This window comes from Tursiops truncatus, chromosome 12 (assembly GCF_011762595.2).
Source record: "Tursiops truncatus isolate mTurTru1 chromosome 12, mTurTru1.mat.Y, whole genome shotgun sequence".
NCBI lineage: Eukaryota > Metazoa > Chordata > Mammalia > Artiodactyla > Delphinidae > Tursiops > Tursiops truncatus.
Genome location: NC_047045.1, coordinates 33,623,204 through 33,644,074, shown reverse-complemented (window position 1 = coordinate 33,644,074; position 20,871 = coordinate 33,623,204). Strand labels below are relative to the sequence as shown.

At 37.7% G+C, this 20,871-nt stretch overlaps 1 protein-coding gene across 1 annotated transcript in view; it reads right to left on the bottom strand.

Annotated features, from left to right (window-relative positions):
* Window positions 1-20,871, bottom strand: part of GRIK2 (glutamate ionotropic receptor kainate type subunit 2) — a 1,042,171-nt gene that overhangs the window by 205,312 nt on the left and 815,988 nt on the right. The window contains exon 18 of the mRNA XM_073789463.1: window positions 13,106-13,219. Within this exon, the coding sequence (XP_073645564.1) occupies window positions 13,106-13,219 (114 nt within the window). The remainder of the gene's footprint in view (window positions 1-13,105; window positions 13,220-20,871) is intronic.

Sequence of the window (20,871 nt, the reverse complement as noted above, 5' to 3'; positions counted from 1 at the left end):
AAGTAAGAGTAACAAAGTCTTGCTGAAACTTGTGGGCATGGAATTCAGATATGTACAGAAAATCGTGTGTGGAAGATAACTGGTAGGTTGTAGGCAATGTGTAAAAACACTGGGGCAAGAGCATGAACACGTCATCAAAAAGGGCTTCATTCTACTCGAGAGATAAAACATGTTATGGACAGCTCTTAAGAAATAAGTTGTATAAGCAGAGTGAAAAGAGAGGACTGGCTGTTGGTGATGACTTCTGTTTAAAAAAGAAGAACGGGCTCTTAGAATGGAAAACTGCAGATCCAAAATTCAGTCTATTTTCTTGTTTAGATGTAGGTGGCACAACTGTCCCACCACTGCAATAGTATGTTGCTGTTGGCAGGGTAGGGTGGTCAAGTTGACCTACTCATCTGGCTGGGATTCATGACCTTTTCTTTTTTTTTTTTTTTAATTCCTGAAAATATACAGTTATAAGGCAATTGATGAGGAAACTTCACTATCTTTTTGAAAGAATTGACACTAAATGTAAGGCCACAGGAAACCAAAAAGCCTTGGTCTCCTAAAGCTAGCTGAAAAAATGTTTTGTTCTTTTCCCCATCAGAATTTCTTACTCAGAGGTCCATACTCTGTACCAACCAGAAAACTAGGTAGATTCTCCAACACATTTCTGGTAAACTACCCACCTCCCTTGCCCTGACCCTGGCAGAAAAGTTAAGGAGAAACTGAATCGACGTGACCCTGGATTCACCATGCGAAAATCTAGAGAACTAAATTACAGTTTGTATCAGTCAAAATTAAGTTCTCCAGCCTGTTTTTCCTTCTTCATTAAGAATGCTAGCAGCCAGGATGATGTCACCTGAACTATGGGCTGTAGGATTCCTTTCAGAAATTATACAACACAGAGAATCGATACATAGATACAAGTATTTATTAGACCATCTAGATGGAAAGCCACAGGCCTCCCAAAACAGTCCACTGTTACCTGAATTTCAAAGCTTGATGTCATTTGAGAGATAAAGGTTCTGCATAACTCCAAAGTACTCTGCTAATAACCATTAAGCTGTACTACGTATTTTTTATTTTAAAAGTATCTTCAAAGCACTTTTCAGAGAAAAACTCAGCCTTATATAAATTTATCATTAAATTATTTAAAACAAAATAAATAGAGCACTTAAGTAAAAAGAAGCTGGAAGACGGATAACCCAAAACACAAAGAAAGCAGGAGATAAATAATAAGGAAATAGAAGAAAAAGAGGTGAAGTAGAAAATAGGAAAGAAGAAAATACCTTGTTATGCATCAATGCACCATTTAAAATTGACTCAAAAAGAAGTAATAAAATGAATAGGTCAGTAACCTTAAAAGAAATTGTATCAGTTATTAAATATTTCCAGAAAAAAATCTAAATACTGTGGAGTTTTTATTTTTGCCCTAATATAAAACAAATAACCTAATGATACACAGACTGCTTTAGAGCATAGCAAATGCTGTGGAACCAGTTCCCTTCTTTTTAAATGAAGTTAGCATTACACTGACATAAAAAGCTAACAAAATGGTGAAATACTGAAATTAAGGAGCAGTCACTATCAAATATACCTAAAAACAATATAGCAAACAAAGCATAGCAGTCCATTGAAATATTTTTCAACCATAATCAATAATAGTTTATCTCTGGAATGCAACTATTTTTAATATTTAGAAATTGATTAACACAGTCATCAGAAACATAATTACAACTGGAAAAATTAATAATAATCTCCATAGATGACCAATGTATTCAATAATAATTAGTGCCCAATCTTGAAAAATAATTAATTGGAAAACTAGGAATAAAAAGTCTTCTTGAGAACACATCTATTATTGTAGTTAATAAAGAAAATACTATCAAAACAAGGAAAACAGGCTCAGAGATTGAAGTTCTCACCAAATACAAATAAAAATAAAACACATAAAAGCAATTAAAATTAGTAAAGGCAGAGGTGAAACTACAGCTCTGCATAACAAGCATGATTAAATATCTAAACTACCAAAGACAATTACTTGTAAATCTCTTAAATGTAGAAATATTTCTATAAAGTGACTCAAGGGAAACATTCAAAAATAAATTACTTTCCTATATTTATATTATAAAAAACATAAAATCACTTTGTCTGAACTCATAAGTAGGGCCCACTAATGTTGTTTTAAAAGATAATCAGATACTCCAGTAAAGATGTTAAAAAAAAAAAAAAAAGATAATCAGCAATCTGCCCTCAGAAGCTCTATCTGACGGATATCCTACTGAAATTTGGTATATGGTCTCCTTTGAACTTTAGTTTATACTATCACTGTTTTCATTGTTTTTGCATTGTTTTTTTCCTGAATCTTCATTGAGAATTTTATTGGAAAGTTAAGAAGGAGCATATCTTTTACAGTATTAACGAGAATAACTCCTATTATGGACATCTAGTGAATACTTTGATTACAGATTTGCAGACAATTCTAATTGTTAGCACTGTACAGCCAATACCAGAATAAATTAAAATGAGTACCAGTACTGAAAGAGCAGATTTAAGATGAAAAATAGAGTGCAAGTTTAAACAGAAAATGAGGCTCTTAATGAAGGGGACTTTCATGTTTTGTTCCTTCAGCTTCTGTTTTTCTTTAGATCTGACTTGGGAACATCATAAGTAGCTCTTCTAAAGTAACAGTTCAGCTCTCGTCGCCTGCTTCACAGCTGTTATAGGGGCTCCAGACCACCTGCCAACTGAGGAGTCAAGCCTTGGTCAAACATCTCCAAGCAGAATGAACCAATATTCTCATGTCCTAACTTTTAAACAGTTCGCATTTTTTCCCTCTGAAAATGGTTGGTTGTTCTTATGTTTATCCTAAATTGCTTCAAAATTATATATTATTATTATTTAAGAAAATTTCATGGAAACATTTATTATGTTGGTAAGAAATAATAGAGATTTTTAGAGCTTAAGTGTTTTTTTTTTTTTTTTGGCGGTACGCAGGCCTCTCACTGTTGTGGTCTCTCCTGTTGCGGAGCACAGGCTCCGGACGTGCAGGCTCAGCGGCCATGGCTCACGGGCCCAGCCGCTCCGCGGCATGTGGGATCCTCCCGGACCGGGGCACGAACCTGTGTTCCCTGCATCGGCAGGCGGACTCTCAACCACTGCACCACCAGGGAAGCCCCTTAATTCTTAATTAGCCAACTTTTGGTTAATAAGTATGAAAGAAATTGTGAATCTCATAATTGGAAGATGATTAAAAAAGAAAATTTTATATCTATCAGTTTTATACAAAATATGTATTTAAGTGCTAATTTAGTTGATTATGTTTTATAAATTCTTTCAAAATAAATTCAGAAGATTGCTACATTATATACATAAATGATTCATTTTAAGGTGCGTGTATTAATTTAAAATGCTATTTTTAAACCTGATGAGATTTAATGAGAATCCAGTATCATTAATATTTGTAAAGTTTTATAACTTCTTATATTACCCAAGGCCTGTAGACAATTTCACTTTTAATAATATCACCACTGGTCTAAACTACATCTTAGTCATTCTAAAATAATCTGTTATTTTTTTCTTAGCTAAATTAAGGAAATGTCATGAATGTATGTAGTAAACTTTGATCTTAAAAATGGAAAGGGATCATATATTTAAGGGAATTAGTTAACAATAAACTTAACTACTATTTCATTACATTTTAATGATTCAGATTACCCTAAATGTAGTTGGAAAAATACATAGAAACCTAACTGCACAGTCCAAAAACAATGTTCCATTCATTTGGAACATGAATTTGTCAGGAAATGACCAATAAGGACAATAAGCAATAGATAAGCATAAATAATAATAACACAGTTGAATGTCATTACTCTATAGACAGGACAGTATTATTCATTTCTTTTTTCAGCCTCTGCCATTCCAACTGTTATGCTTTTACTGCTGTAGAGCTGAGAAATCTTCCATTGTCTGAGCACCGGTCTTTAAATTTCCTTCTAATCACCATGGCTCTTGGAGTCTGAACTCTGCCATCCCTAATTAACATTCAAGTCAGAAGCCTATGGTGCGCTACAGATTATCACAATTGGAAGTGAGAATACCAGGAGGGCAAAGTGAAAAACCTAGCAGCTACCATCAGAACAACTTAATGTTTTCAACAAGAGGCAATACTAAAGATGACTGGCTTGTTAGGATCAAAAAGTACTGACAAGAGTCTCCATGTGAGCTCATATATTGTTCTCTTGCCTAGAAAACAAACCTCATTTTGACATCTCAAGACATTAAAAAGGCACTTTCACATGAACAGTCTGGATAGAAAATGAATAACTATAATAATCTGTGGCTTATGTTTTAAAGAAACAACAAAATAGTGTAGCAGGTGTACAGAGCATGCCTATTAAGGTAGAATATTTTACCTAAATAATGTGTAATAAACTATGTTTATTATTTATTGATACTTTTAGCTTTTTTCAAAATTCAAGGGCATTCTGAGAATATCTACAAAAATTACTTTCTTTTGTTTTGCAAGTCTACTAAGCAAAGGCATCCTTTTTAATGCCTGATTCTCACATATCACACACACATGTACATCCCTTTAATACACTACTTAGCTGCTGCAAACTGTGTTTACCTCCTTTCAGAAGAATAACTTCAGAGAATGCACATAATGTACAAAAAAATCTAAGTCTTTATTGGCCCTAATTATCATTCTAAGAAGAGTTTTTGTTTTCACTCTATATGTATAGAAAATCTGCTGGGATTTGGGAAACTGAGAAGAATGTCTTTCTCCCTGAAATGGAGTATTTAATCACCTGAAATTGTAGTGAATCCTATAGAAATAATGACTGAATAGGTTGAAATTAGCTTTCAAGAAAAAAGGGATAGAATTCTGCTAGTTGTGCTCGTTCACCAACATTTCAGGAAAGATACTTACAAGGCAATAAGGGTTTAAAGGACAGTTTGGCTTAATGATTATCATTGATATTTTAGTAAAAACTGGTATGCTATTTAATTCCTCCACTTGACTGAATTATCAGTTTAGATTGGAGATATTGGTTGTTACTATCTTTCTTCTGATATTTGTATTTTGGCCATTAAATATTTCACTAGCTTAATTCCCAAGTGAAAGAAGAAAGAGGGAAAAAAATAAAAGCTGAACCTCCAATCAATCAAATGTGCCATTTCACTGCTTTTCCAGTAAAAGGTTTGATGGGAAGAGAGACTGTACCTATTAGCTAATCTCCAAACTGCATTTCATTTCTGAATCTAATTTATTATCCCCTTACATGGATAATCAAGATTTGACTAAACAAAATTATTGCCAACATCTCCATTCAGATACGACCAAATAGAACTCATTATCCCCCCTCCCAACATCTTTATCATGCTCTGTGGCAACGCTAATGCCCTGCCTCTTAGGCTTTTAACCTTGAAGTCCTCGTCCACCTTTCTCAGTTGTTTTTGCCCCACATGTAATCCATTCCCAAGAAATCTCATACACGATTGTTCAATGTTGCCATGTCTTTCCTCTTGCCTCTGGGTAAATGTCTCTTAAATCAGACTCTGTAAAGCCTCCATTCAGAAGTACCCAAGAACAAACCATACCTCCCTGTTCAAAATGTTGCTTGGGGCTTCCCTGGTGGTGCAGTGGTTGAGAGTCCGCCTGCCGATACAGGGGACACGGGATACAGGGGACACGGGTTCGTGCCCCGGTCTGGGAAGATCCCACATGCCACGGAGCGACTAGGCCCGTGAGCCATGGCCACTGAGCCTGCGCGTCCGGAGCCTGTGCTCCGCAACGGGAGAAGCTACAACAGTGAGAGGCCCGCGTACCGCAAAAAAAAAAAAAAAAAAAAAAAAAAAATGTTGCTTGACTCACTTCTTTGTTAAACTCTCTAAGAACAATCCATCCTTTCTTTCTTTTTGGTATCTGAATTATGAATATGAAATTTAAAGAGACTGGGGTATCCACTCTGGCTTGAGTGAATAGAAAAGCACTGGAGTTGTAAAGCAGAGACTAGCACACCATTGTGAAGCAATTATACCCCAATAAAGATGTTAAAAAAAAAAAAAAAAGAAAAGCACTGGAACCATAAACAGAGCTTAGAAATATAGGAGAAACAGATATTTTAAGGCCGGAATTGTAGAAGGAGGTTTGAATCATGTTGAGTTTGATCCTCGACATGCAGGTAGATATATGTCCTATGAGCAGCTGCAAATTTACATCTGAGTCTCAGATCAAGGGCATAGTTAAAATTTAGATTACACAATTTTACACGGTACTATTGTGATTACATCTTTGAAAATGAGAAAGATAAAGCAAAATTATCTCATTTCCATGTAGTTTGCTGTGGTTAAGCTGAACCAAAAATTCATATTTCTCCAATCATTCTTCTAGAACTTAAAATATATTAATAATAAAATAATCTTCAAAATATTATGGTGTTGACAATAGTGTTGGCAATGAAAAAGAATATAACAACAAAATGAAAATACTTAAGGGTCTTTATTATGGTAGCATTTTAAAATTAGATTTAATAAAGAAGGAGGAAGGAAGCAGGTGTGTGTGTATGTGTATGTGCGATTATGTGGTAAAAAATTAGGTTCTGGTCACTTACAGAGCCTCTAAAGATTGGGACCCTAAGGTTTAAAAAATTATGCCTAATTTCACATTAAAACAAACAGCTTTCTTTCTCTATGATACCACCACCAATAGTTTTATGTTGATCTAGCTAATCTGGAGGTCTAGGAGAATATGAGAATTTATTTGAAATAAAACACATCAAGCTATTAGAGCCAGAATGAAAAGAAGAAATGCAGGGCAAGCGTGATCCCTGAAACAGGAGGAAAAAATATGGTGAGAAAAGGTTTGGTTGCCTTTGAATAAGTTGGTTGCAGGGATGGGGTACGAGCAGCCTGAGTTTGAATGAGGCACCCATTTCACATTAACATGTATAAGTAGTACTTATACACGTATACCTACTGTATCTTCCTTAAATTATTTTGATATTACTAGCTCCACAACACATGTTTAAAATTGCTTAGAAATTGTATAGAGATCGATAAGAATGAAAAACCTTTTTTCTTTGTGAAGCTGCATTATTTGGGTTTCCAAGTCCGAATGCTAGTAACTCTCTAAGAACTATGTGCTTGACTGTCGCTCTGTGACAATGGAAAGAGAAGAATCAGAGGGAAAACCCTATTGCAGGCACAGATTTGAAGGCCTAGAAATCTTTTTTTTTTTAACATCTTAATTGGAGTATAATTGCTTTACAATGGTGTGTTAGTTTCTGCTTTATAACAAAGTGAATCAGCTATACATATACATATGTTCCCATATCTCTTCCCTCTTGCGTCTCCCTCCCTCCCACCCTCCCTATCCCACCCCTCCAGGTGGTCACAAAGCACCGAGCTGATCTCCCTGTGCTATGTGGCTGCTTCCCACTAGCTATCTATTTTACGTTTGGTAGTGTATATATGTCCATGCCTCTCTCCCGCTATGTCCCAGCTTACCCTTCTCCCTCCCCATATCCTCTGCTTTTGTTGGTATTATGGAAGAAGTTGCAGAACAATTTAGGGGACCATTCGGTCACTTCTCTCTTTTGTACTGTAATGCCTTCCACTGTCCTTGGGAGTTGGCTCCCACATAAGCCTCCTGTATCTGTGGGCTGCAACAATAAAGCCTAACAAGCTTAAGCAAGTAAACTGAGTACTGAAATACACAACCTTCCAGGAAGTGCTAAGAAAATAAAAACTAAGACTAAGTTGCAGATGCAAGCACATTTGTTCAATTCATTGAGCAACCAGGAAGAAAGAACCTCCTTAAGAGTAAGTGACTTTTCTGAAACAGTCACCAAATTTATAGTCATTTGCATGCTAAAGTGCTACTAGTCGTTAAGGGAAAGAACATGTACAGTAGCATTTAGTGCTAGTAATCTTTTGATGGACAAAAATCAATTATTATACAGGAGCCGCACAGTGGGGAACACTCAACGTATTTAGACAGGCTTGAAAACCAAGAACACAGAGGGAAAATAGGCATTCCTTCTATGAACTTAAATAAATATTCAGCCACCTGATACTGCCCCTAGCTAGTGTATCCATAGTAGTAAGGACAACAGGATGAGGCTAATAAACTGAAAAGAGAGCACACATTGTTCTCAAAAGCTCTCTGTCTCATTCAGAAAGAGTATTCTTGTTATTATTTTCGGTGATTAGAAATTTATATTTTAACAATTGTTATGCAATAAACGAAATCATCATATATGAAAACACAGTTCTAAGGTTGATATCTGTAACTCCAATAATAATGATAAACACAAGAAGCAAGGGAATTTTAACCACTGAATCTGAAATTCAAAAGCCAGAGTGGTAATATGAGGAATATGAAAGAGAGGGCATGAGTAGGCTGCAGTTTCAGGTCTAGACCTGCAGGTGAGGCTACATAATTTCCAAATTGTATGACATCATTTTAGTCAAAACTAACAAAATAAATATTTAAAAAATTGTTTAGAGCTTTCTAAAATGAACTCATTCCATGATATGACTACTGATACCTACTACGCCCATACAGTGTATTGGGCGTAGGTTATATTGTGGAAGAGGAGCAAAAAACATTAGTAAACAAGATGCTTAATCTCAATTCCAAAGAGAAAAAGTGAGCTAGGCCCCGTTACTCTTTTGATTGCCCAGAAAAATCTGCGATTATGGTTTAAAGAAGCTGAAAGAAAACTGAGCGCTAAATTAGGAGAGGGGAGAAACAAGAGGCCCGAGGCATCCAAGCAAGAGTAGCCTAAATCTTGGCCCCTGAGGAAACGTCTAGATGTCTGGGGACACACCTGTAACGGCATCACAGTGCTCTAGCATATGTGGGATTTCTGGATGAGAAGCACTGCTTTAGGTGAACAATTCTCAATCAAGATGCTATTCTGGTCATAAACTATAGTTGTTAGACTTTTCCATCCTGGGCCACTAGAGACTTCATTTTACAGTATTGGTTGCTCAAGTTGGACACACAGATTGGTTGAAAGCCCACTTCTCTACTTTCTAGCTCTGTGACCATGAGCAGGTTACTTAGGCAATCTGCATACCAGCTTTCCCACCTGTAAGAGGATGGATAATGGTATCTACCTTAAAAGGTTATTATGACAATTAAATGAGTAAATCTATGAGTAGTGCTTTGAACAATGTCTAGCACATAGCAGCCATACCAAAAATGTGTATTTTTTTTTTAATGAACCATATTCATATAACCTTATTTAGTGAAGCTGAGAAGCAGATAAAAGCACCAGCCTCAGTTACCATGGTCTTCTTTCAATTTTGCAAATTTTCCAAGATCTTTCCTGCTTTAGGGCCCTTGCATATGCTGTTCTCTCTGCTGAGAATATTCCTTCCCCCTCTCTTTACCTTGATAATTTCTTCTCAAACTTCAACTCTCTATCCTTCGGCAGTGAGACCTAACCTGGCCCATCCTTCCACTCCTGATCCCTGGTATAACTCTGGATCATTCTGTAAAAGGCATCACACACTTTATCTTTCTCTTATATCTTAATCACAAGGTGTGGTGTGTGGTACGTGTGTGTGTGTGTGTGTGTGTGTGTGTGTGTGTGCGTGTGTGTAGTTCTCCTTATGAATCCTACCATTTTCTAAGCTCCATAAAGGCAGAGACCGTGTCTATTTTCTCCATCAAATATAGTGGTTTGGGGCTTCCCTGGTGGCACAGTGGTTGAGAGTCCGCCTGCCGATGCGAGACACAGGTTCGTGCCCCAGTCCAGGAAGATCCCACATGCTGCGGAGCGGCTAGGCCAGTGAACCATGGCCGCTGAGCCTGCACGTCCGGAGCCTGTGCTCCGCAACGAGAGAGGCCACAACAGTGAGAGGCCCGCGTACCGCAAAAAAAACAAAACAAAAAAATATATATAGTGGTTATCACAAAGCCTGATATATCATCATCACTAAGTACCTATTTGTTAAATACAAAAAGAATGAATTAAAAAAATAAATAAATAAAATTCAAGAGAAATGGAGCTGATTATGATAAGCACACTGATGATGTCAAATTCTAGAAAACCTCACTGGCTCTTTTTAAGACACATAATAAAAATGTCAAACAAGAAGCATTAAGTGAACTTCTCTCTGTGGAGATATCATTATTCACAACATAGGCAGAATCTCCTCTGAGATTTTCCAAGAGAGAAAAGGACAAAATAATCATAACATAAATCAAATGATCATACTTCCTTATAAAATATAAATTAAGTATCTATAAATTATATCAAGCTGGCTTATATAAATAATGTAAATAATCTCTTCAAATCTTTTCCTGATTGTGGATACTCTGTAATCAGAGTATTCAGAAAAAGAAGTTTTTCAACTAAGTGATATAAAAACAAATAACATACCTTTCTTTTTAACAAAAATCACAACCTCTTTGAAACTAATACAGTGACATAGTCTAAAATATAAGTAACCTATCCATTAAAATGTAAGCTTAGAGTATGTTCCAGAGTTGAGCTTACATCTTGCTTATATGGAGCAATGATCTGAGGAATAGTTCTCAATCATCATCACAGGTCAGAATTACCTGTGGAACTTAAAAAAATGAATATGTCCTACAGTTAAAGGTAGCAATAATTTTTTAAAAGCTTTATGCTGGCTCTGATATGAAGCTAAGATTAAATACTACTTGTTTATGAATAGATATAAAATTGTTTATTGAGAAAAATATTTGGATACTTTTAATAAAATAACTCTGAATAATTAAGTAATACTGAGAAATTGTATGGGTAGTCTTAATCACCTGCTTTGTCTGGACAAGAAGTTTGCAATAACCTGCACACTTGAAAAATATTTAAATACAGCCATTTAAAAGTTGCTTATCCCCCTAATTTTCTGCTTAATTAAATATTGTTCATTTTATTTAATTTGACAAATATTTATTGAGTGCCTCCTATGCCCAAGTCACTCTTCTCTGACACTAAGAGATCTAAAAAGTGTAAACTTTGATTATTGGCCTTGTACAGATCCATGCCAAATAGAGACCCAGATATATACAAAATTTCTAAAATAAAAAAAATGCATGGTAACTGCTATGATAGAGTATTATGATACATGAAATGTACACTCCTCTGCCCACCCCAAACATAATGCAACTAAATGAAAAGATCAAAGAGTTTCACAGAGAGCATGTCATCTGAGATGGGTCTGGAGGGATGAAAATTTTTCACAGGGGATCATAAAGAAGTGAGCAAAGATTTGGAGCCATAAAATAAGTGATGCATTTGAGAGTTTGGCTGGATCAGGAAGAACATAGAAAGGAGAATGGGGGCTGGTTGCTGAAGACGACAGATGTCCCTTGCCCAGCACTCTTTACTCTGTGAGCATTGTAGAGGCACATGTGGTGTAAAAACAGGAGGCTTAGTCAGATCCTAATTCTCCAAGGAATGGTCGGTGATGTTTGGAGGAATATTGCACACATGAAATAATTTAAGAATAATATAGTATTCATTCTAAATAATATAAACTACTGACAAGTTCTATATTTCAGAAATGGAGAGAACCATATTGCAAACAAAGGGAACGGGGCTAACACAATCACAGTAACAGGCTAACTGATTACCCCAGTTCAGTTAAAATTCCTGAAGGGAATAATGGGAAATGACAATAGAAAGGTGGGAGAAGACAAGACTGTAGAAAGCTCTGAATGTCAGAGTCAAAACTTGGGGGCCTTTTTAATGGTCAACATGGATTCACTAAAGACTTGTAAGCAGAGAAGCAGGAAACGACAGAGTTAGATCTTCACAGTGGAGAGTGAAGTGCATTGCAATGGGAGAAGGTTGTCAGCAGGAGGGATAGTTACATAGTTACTGTAATTGTCCCAGCAGCAGGTTATGAGATCCAGGATATACTGGCAGATAAAGGATATATTAGTGCCCTGTGAGGACATTCCATCTGAGGACGAGGGCTGGTGGATTGGTGGGTTTGGGAGTTATCTTTGAAAAGAGGAGGAGATATAAAATTAAGTTAAAGGGACCAGAGAAGTTTGGATATGATGGAGCAAGTATTTACTGAGGTTCTTAGCAAGGGAGTAATTAAAAATCCTCATGAACTTCCATCACTGTCATTTCATGATTACAAGGTTTGCTTCATTATCAAGAGACTTTAACACAAGACGTTTTGTTTTGACATGCCTAGAGATCTGACATCCTTTGTTGTTACTATAAGGACAAGATTATGAATTCTTCCTGGCTTGATTTGCCACCATAAATCAAATTTAGAAATTATATAAATGCTAAAATTGTGTGGAGGTTTGTTCTGGACAATAATCTTACATTCCTATTGATTACCTGGGGAATCTTAAGAACTAGTACTGATAAATTTATTCTGTAGGTAAAAGTACTCACTAATTCATCAGCCCCTTGCTTGTCCTAAAATTAAGATTCCCATTTGCAAATGGCATGGTAGGCATACGTAAACATTACTGTGTGATCTAATTAAAATATATAATTATAAGAGGGGTAAAAATATCCAGCTTATCAGTATTAATTTAATTCTATTGGTGATGAAAATATTTCTGGCTTAAAACAGCACTTGTCATTTGATTTCATTAGGGAGATTAGTAAAGTAAAAGTGAATTTGCCATGATGAAAACAATTAAATTGAAATCAACGTTAAAATATAATTATATTAGAAAAAGTCCCGAAAAATAAATGGTATGCCCTCTGAAATATATCTGCAGGAGTTGAAAGCAGAAGCAAAGTTCACATGCAGCTCCGCACATAAGTATATTTATACAGCTGCATGTCCGTGTACTTTTCAAATCTTAACATTGACAATTTTTCAATAGCAACTAATTTTGTAGAAACATAAAGATTTCCAGTAATATATGAAGCTGTATTATTAATCAACATAAGCAGCCCAAACTTTAATATAATTTATATCATTAAAAGCTAACAAAATAAAACTGTGACTAAATTAACATTGACTCATCTGTTATACAGTAATTGCTAAATAACTGTAAAATATATTACATTCTGTTCATTACTACTCCAATTATAATGTCCTTTCCTATCCATTTCCATGTTTACCTACATTTATCTAAAAAGAATGGAAAAACACTTACCAAAATGGTGGTAACGATCAAAGAACGATTGGATAAGGAATCTGTGATGTTGGCTGGCTTTCCCTTTTGACTTTCTGTCATATTCAGGCCACTGGCTGGATCCCAAGTTCCAATCTATAAAATAGCATATGTACTTTGTAAATCGTCCATCAGGCACCTGGAAGAGAGCACTGAAGAGAAAGTTAAGACTGCTAACACTTATTATTCACATCTGCTGCATTATCTGCTGTTGTTGAAGTAAAGGCTGCTTGTTTTAAGCATGATTCACTGCTTTGTGAAGTGTGTCCAGTGAAGTGTGACATTAAAGAACAAAATGATCCATTGCACTTCTCCAGTCAGTGTGAGCAGCTTAATTTTCCATTCAGACTTTCATTCACCAAGATAAACTACTGCTGATGATACCTTGATAGCTGGCTGGAAACTCATTAATAGCACATATTTTTGACAGTAATGGATCTGTCTTATCCTCTCATTACAATGATAACATGCCATATTATATGGACAAAGCTAAAAGACAGAGCAAAACCTGGAGATCCAGGGTAAATTAATAGGTAAAAGCAGGCTTAAAAGAGGCATTAATTCGTATTCACAAAACCCCCAGTAGGGCAAAATCATACCCCAAATTACCTGCAGAGCATTTAAAAATACACATTTGCAGCTTTAAGATACTCCAAGGAAAGGAGATTACAGCATAATCTCATCTGGATAACCCATTCTAATACTTCCACTTGTATTCTATTCAATATGTATTTTAATTTAACTAATACCCTCTGATAGATTAGGCCATATACTCTCTGTGTTCAGACATTTTATACTCACTGAACACAGTCTATAGGATGACATAGAGCTACCTCTGGAGAGATACATATAAGCATAAGATGCCACTAAATACACAGATCGGGTGGTTTACATACATGCACCTGCACCATTGCATGTCATGTAACAATGGTGACCAGTAAAGGAAAACAGAAACAAAAGGAGACGCAGAGTCAGTATTTCTTAGTCAGCATTACTTTTCCTCACTCTCTCAAACCTGGGAGTCATCAGTAGTGAAATCTGTCTTACGTATGCCCCTAGCCAATTACCCAACTTGTTTTCCTCAAATGAAGCTATAAATTATCAATTTCTTTTTAAAGTAAAGTTTTGTACATACAGATCTTCCTCAACTTATGGATGAACCCATCATAAGTTGAAAACATTGTTAAATCAGAAATGCATTTAGTGGAGCTCTTCCGGGAAGATGGCGGAAGAGTAAGACGCGGAGATCACCTTCCTCCCCACAGATATACCAGAAATACATCTACGCGTGGAACAACTCCTACGGAACACCTACTGAACGCTGGCAGAAGACGTCAGACCTCCCAAAAGGCAAGGAACCCCCCACGTACCTGGTTAGGGCAAAAGAAAAAACTAAACAGAGACAAAAGGATAGGGACGGGTCCTGCACCAGCGGGAGACAGCTGTGAAGGAGGAAAAGTGTCCACACACTAGGAAGCCCCTTCGCGGGTGGAGACTTCGGGAGGCGGAGTGGGGGAGCTTGGGAGCCGCGGAGGAGAGCACAGCAACAGGGGTGCGGAGGGCAAAGCGGACAGATTCCAGCGCAGAGGATCGGGCCGACCGGAACTCACCAGCCGAGAGGCTTGTCTGCTCGCCTGCCGGGGCGGGCGGGACTGGGAGCTGAGGCTCCGGCTTTTGTCGGAGCGCCGGGAGAGGACTGAGGTTGGCGGCGTGAACACAGCCTGCAGGGCGTTAGTGCACCGCGGCTAGCCGGGAGAGAGTCCGGGGAAAAGTCTGGAGCTGCCGAAGAGGCAAGAGACTTTTACGTCCCTCTTTGTTTCCTGGTGCGCTAGGAGAGGGGATTAAGAGCGAGGCTTAAAGGAGCTCCAGAGACGGGCGCGAGCCGTGACTAAAAGTGCGGAGCCCAGAGACAGACATGAGACGCTAAGGCCGCTGCTGCCGCCACCAAGAGGCCTGTGTGCGAACACAGGTCACTAGCCACACGCCCTTCCGGGGAGCCTGTGCAGCCCGCCACTGCCAGGGTCCCGGGATCCAGGGACAACTCCCCCGGGAGAACGCACGGCACGCCTCAGGCTGCAACGTCACGACGGCCTCTGCCGCCGCAGGCCCGCCCCACACTCCGTGACCCTCCCTACCCCCCCGGCCTGAGTGAGCCAGAGCCTCCGAATCAGCGGCTCCTTTAACCACGTCCTGTCTGAGCAAAGAACATACGCCCTCCGGCGACCTACACGCACAGGCGGGGACAAATCCAAAGCTGAGCCCCTGGGAACTGTGAGAACAAAGAAGAGAAAGGGAAATCTCTCCCAGCAGCCTCAGAAGCAGCGGATTAAAGCTCCACAATCAACTTGATATACCCTGCATCTGTGGAATACCTGAATAGACAAGGAATCATCCCAAATTAAGGAGCCCTGTGGATGAAAGGCTCTTGGTGCTGCAGCCAGGAGTCAGTGCTGTGCCTCTGAGGTGGGAGAGCCAACTTCAGGACACTGGTCCACAAGAGGCCTCCCAGCTGCACATAATATCAAACAGCAAAAATCTCCGAGAGATCTCCATCTCAACACCAGCACCCAGCTGCCCTCAACGACCAGCAAGCTACAGTGCTGGACATCCTATGCCAAACAACTAGCAAGACAGGAACACAACCCCACCCATTAGCAGAGAGGCTGCCCCAAATCATAATAAATCTACAGACACCTCAAAACACACCACCAGACGTGGACCTGCCCACCAGAAAGACAAGATCCAGACTCATCCACCAGAACACAGGCACTAGTACCCTCCACCAGGAAGCCTACACAACCCACTGAACCAACCTTAGCCACTGGGGACAGACACAAAAAACAACAGGAACTACGAACCTTCAGCCTGCAAAAAAGGAGACCCCAAACACAGTAACATAAGCAAAATGAAAAGACAGAAAAACACACAGCAGATGAAGGAGCAAGATAAAAACCCACCAGACCTAACAAATGAAGAGGAAATAGGCAGTCTACCTGAAAAAGAATTCAGAATAATGACAGTAAGGTTGATCCGAATCTTGGAGATAGAATGGACAATAGAATGGACAAAATGCAAGAATCAGTTAACAAGGACCTAGAAGAACTAAAGATGAAACAAGCAACGATGAACAACACAATAAATGAAATTAAAAGTACTCTAGATGGGATCAATAGCAGAATAACTGAGGCAGAAGAACGGATAAGTGACCTGGAAGATAAAATAGTGGAAATAACTACTGCAGAGCAGAATAAAGAAAAAAGAATGAAAAGAACTGAGGACAGTCTCAGAGACCTCTGGGACAACATTAAACGCACCAACGTTCGAATTATAGGGGTTCCAGAAGAAGAAGAGAAAAAGAAAGGGGCTGAGAAAATATTTGAAGAGATTATAGTTGAAAACTTCCCTAATATGGGAAAGGAAATAGTTAATCAAGTCCAGGAAGCACCGAGAGTCCCATACAGGATAAATCCAAGGAGAAATACGCCAAGACACATATTAATCAAACTGTCAAAAATTAAATACAAAGAAAACATATTAAAAGCAGCAAGGGAAAAACAACAAATAACACACAAGGGAATCCCCATAAGGTTAACAGCTGATCTTTCAGCAGAAACTCTGCAAGCCAGAAGGGAGTGGCAGGACATATTGAAAGTGTTGAAGGAGAAAAACCTGCAACCAAGATTACTCTACCCAGCAAGGATCTCATTCAGATTTGATGGAGAAATTAAAACCTTTACAGACAAGCAAAAGCTGAGAGAGTTCAGCACCACCAAACCAGCTCTACAACAACTGCTAAAGGAACTTCTCTAGGCAAGAAACACAAAAGAAGGAAAAGACCTACAATAACAAACCCAAAACAATTAAGAAAATGGGAATGGGAACACACATATCGATAATTACCTTAAATGTAAATGGACTAAATGCTCCAACCAAAAGACACAGAGTGGCTGAATGGATACAAAAACAAGACCCATATATTTGCTGTCTACAAGAGACCCACTTCAGACCTAGAGACACATACAGACTGAAAGTAAGGGGATGGAAAAAGGTATTTCATGCAAATGGAAACCAAAAGGAAGCTGGAGTAGCAATTCTCATATCAGACAAAATAGACTTTAAAACAAAGACTATTAGAAGAGACAAAGAAGGACACTACATAATGATCAAGGGATCGATCCAAGAGGAAGATATAACAATTGTAAATATTTATGCACCCAACATAGGTGCACCTCAATACATAAGGCAAATACTGACAACCATAAAAGGGGAAATCAACAGTAACACATTCATAGTAGGGGACTTTAACACCCCACTTTCACCAATGGACAGATCATCCAAAATGAAAATAAATAAGGAAACACAAGCTTTAAATGATACATTAAACGAGATGGAGTTAATTGATATTTATAGGACATTCCATCCAAAAACAACAGAATACACATTTTTCTCAAGTGCTCATGGAACATTCTCCAGGATAGATCATATCTTGGGTCACAAATCAAGCCTTGGTAAATTTAAGAAAATTGAAATTGTATCAAGTATCTTTTCCGACCACAACGCTATGAGACTCGATATCAATTACAGGAGAAGATCTGTAAAAAATACAAACACATGGAGGCTAAACAATATACTACTTAATAACGAAGTGATCACTGAAGAAATCAAAGTGGAAATCAAAAAATACCTAGAAACAAATGACAATGGAGACACGATGACTCAAAATCTATGGGATGCAGCAAAAGCAGTTCTAAGAGGGAAGTTTATAGCAATACAATCTTACCTTAAGAAACAGGAAACATCTCGAATAAACAACCTAACCTTGCACCTAAAGCAATTAGAGAAAGAAGAACAAAAAAACCCCAACGTTAGCAGGAGGAAAGAAATCATAAAAATCAGATCAGAAATAAATGAAAAAGAAATGAAGGAAACGATAGCAAAGATCAATAAAACTAAAAGCTGGTTCTTTGAAAGGATAAACAAAATTGATAAACCATTAGCCAGACTCATCAAGAAAAAAAGGGAGAAGACTCAAATCAATAGAATTAGAAATGAAAAAGGAGAAGTAACAACTGACACTGCAGAAATACAAAAGATCATGAGAGATTACTACAAGCAACTCTATGCCAATAAAATGGACAACCTGGAAGAAATGGACAAATTCTTAGAAAGGCACAATCTGCCAAGACTGAATCAGGAAGAAATAGAAAATATGAACAGACCAATCACAAGCACTGAAATTGAAACTGTGATTAAAAATCTTCCAACACGCAAAAGCCCAGGACCACATGGCTTCACAGGCGAATTCTATCAAACATTTAGAGAAGAGCTATCACCTATCCTTCTCAGACTCTTCCAAAATATAGCAGAGGGAGGAACCCTCCCAAACTCATTCTACGAGGCCACCATCACCCTGATACCAAAACCAGACAAGGATGTCACAAAGAAAGAAAACTACAGGCCAATATCACTGATGAACATAGATGCAAAGATCCTCAACAAAATACTAGCAAACAGAATACAACAGCACATTAAACGGATCATACACCATGATCAAGTGGGGTTTATTCCAGGAATGCAAGGATTCTTCAATATATGCAAATCAATCAACGTGATACACCATATGAACAAATTGAAGGAGAAAAACCATATGATCATCTCAATAGATGCAGAGAGAGCTTTCGACAAAATTCAACACCCATTTATGATAAAAACCCTGCAGAAAGTAGGCATAGAGGGAACTTTCCTCAACATAATAAAGGCCATATATGACAAACCCACAGCCAACATCGTCCTCAATGGTGAAAAACTGAAAGCATTTCCACTAAGATCAGGAACAAGACAAGGTTGCCCACTCTCACCACTCTTATTCAACATAGTTTTGGAAGTTTTAGCCACAGCAATCAGAGAAGAAAAGGAAATAAAAGGAATCCAAATCGGAAAAGAAGAAGTAAAGCTGTCACTGTTTGCAGATGACATGATACTATACATAGAGAATCCTAAAGATGCTACCAGAAAACTACTAGAGCTAATCAATGAATTTGGTAAAGTAGCAGGATACAAAATTAATGCACAGAAATCTCTGGCATTCCTATACACTAAGGATGAAAAATATGAAAGTGAAATCAAGAAAACACTCCCATTTACCATTGCAACAAAAAGAATAAAATACCTAGGAATAAACCTACCTAAGGAGACAAAAGACCTGTATGCAGAAAATTATAAGACACTGATGAAAGAAATTAAAGATGATACAAATAGATGGAGAGATATACCATGTTCTTGGATTGGAAGAATCAACATTGTGAAAATGACTCTACTACCCAAAGCAATCTACAGATTCAATGCAATCCCTATGAAACTACCACTGGCATTTTTCACAGAACTAGAACAAAAAATTTCACAATTTGTATGGAAACACAAAAGACCCTGAATAGCCAAAGCAATCTTGAGAACAAAAAATGGAGCTGGAGGAATCAGGCTTCCTGACTTCAGACTATACTACAAAGCTACAGTAATCAAGACAGTATGGTACTGGCACAAAAACAGAAATATAGATCAATGGAACAGGATAGAAAGCCCAGAGATAAACCCACGCACATATGGTCACCTTATCTTTGACAAAGGAGGCAGAAATGTACAGTGGAGAAAGGACAGCCTATTCAATAAGTGGTGCTGGGAAAACTGGACAGCTACATGTAAAAGTATGAGATTAGATCACTCCCTAACACCATACACAAAAATAAGCTCAAAATGGATTAAAGACCTAAATGTAAGGCCAGAAACTATCAAACTCTTAGAGGAAAACATAGGCAGAACACTCTATGACATAAATCACAGCAAGGTCCTTCTTGACCCACCTCCTAGAGAAATGGAAATAAAAACAAAAGTAAACAAATGGGACCTAATGAAACTTAAAAGCTTTTGCGCAGCAAAGGAAACCATAAAGAAGACAAAAAGACAACCCTCAGAATGGGAGAAAATATTTGCAAATGAAGCAACTGACAAAGGATTAATCTCCAAAATTTATAAGCAGCTCATGCAGCTTAATAACAAAAAAACAAACAACCCAATCCAAAAATGGGCAGAAGACCTAAATAGACATTTCTCCAAAGAAGATATACAGAGTGCCAACAAACACATGAAAGAATGCTCAACATCACTAATCATTAGAGAAATGCAAATCAAAACTACAAAGAGATATCATCTCACACCAGTCAGAATGGCCATCATCAAAAAATCTAGAAACAATAAATGCTGGAGAGGGTGTGGAGAAAAGGGAACCCTCTTACACTGTTGGTGGGAATGTAAATTGATACAGCCACTGTGGAGAACAGTATGGAGGTTCCTTAAAAAGCTACAAATAGAACTACCATATGACCCAGCAATCCCACTACTGGGCATATACCCTGAGAAAACCATAATTCAAAAAGAGTCATGTACCAAAATGCTCATTGCAGCTCTATTTACAATAGCCCAGAGATGGAAACAACCTAAGTGTCCATCATCGGATGAATGGATAAAGAAGATGTGGCACATATATACAATGGAATATTACTCAGCCATAAAAAGAGACGAAATTGAGCTATTTGTAATGAGGTGGATAGACCTAGAGTCTGTCATACAAAGTGAGGTAAGTCAGAAAGAGAGAGACAAATACCATATGCTAACACATATATATGGAATTTAAGGAAAAAAAAATGTCATGAAAAACCTAGGGGTGAAACAGGAATAAAGATACAGACTTACTA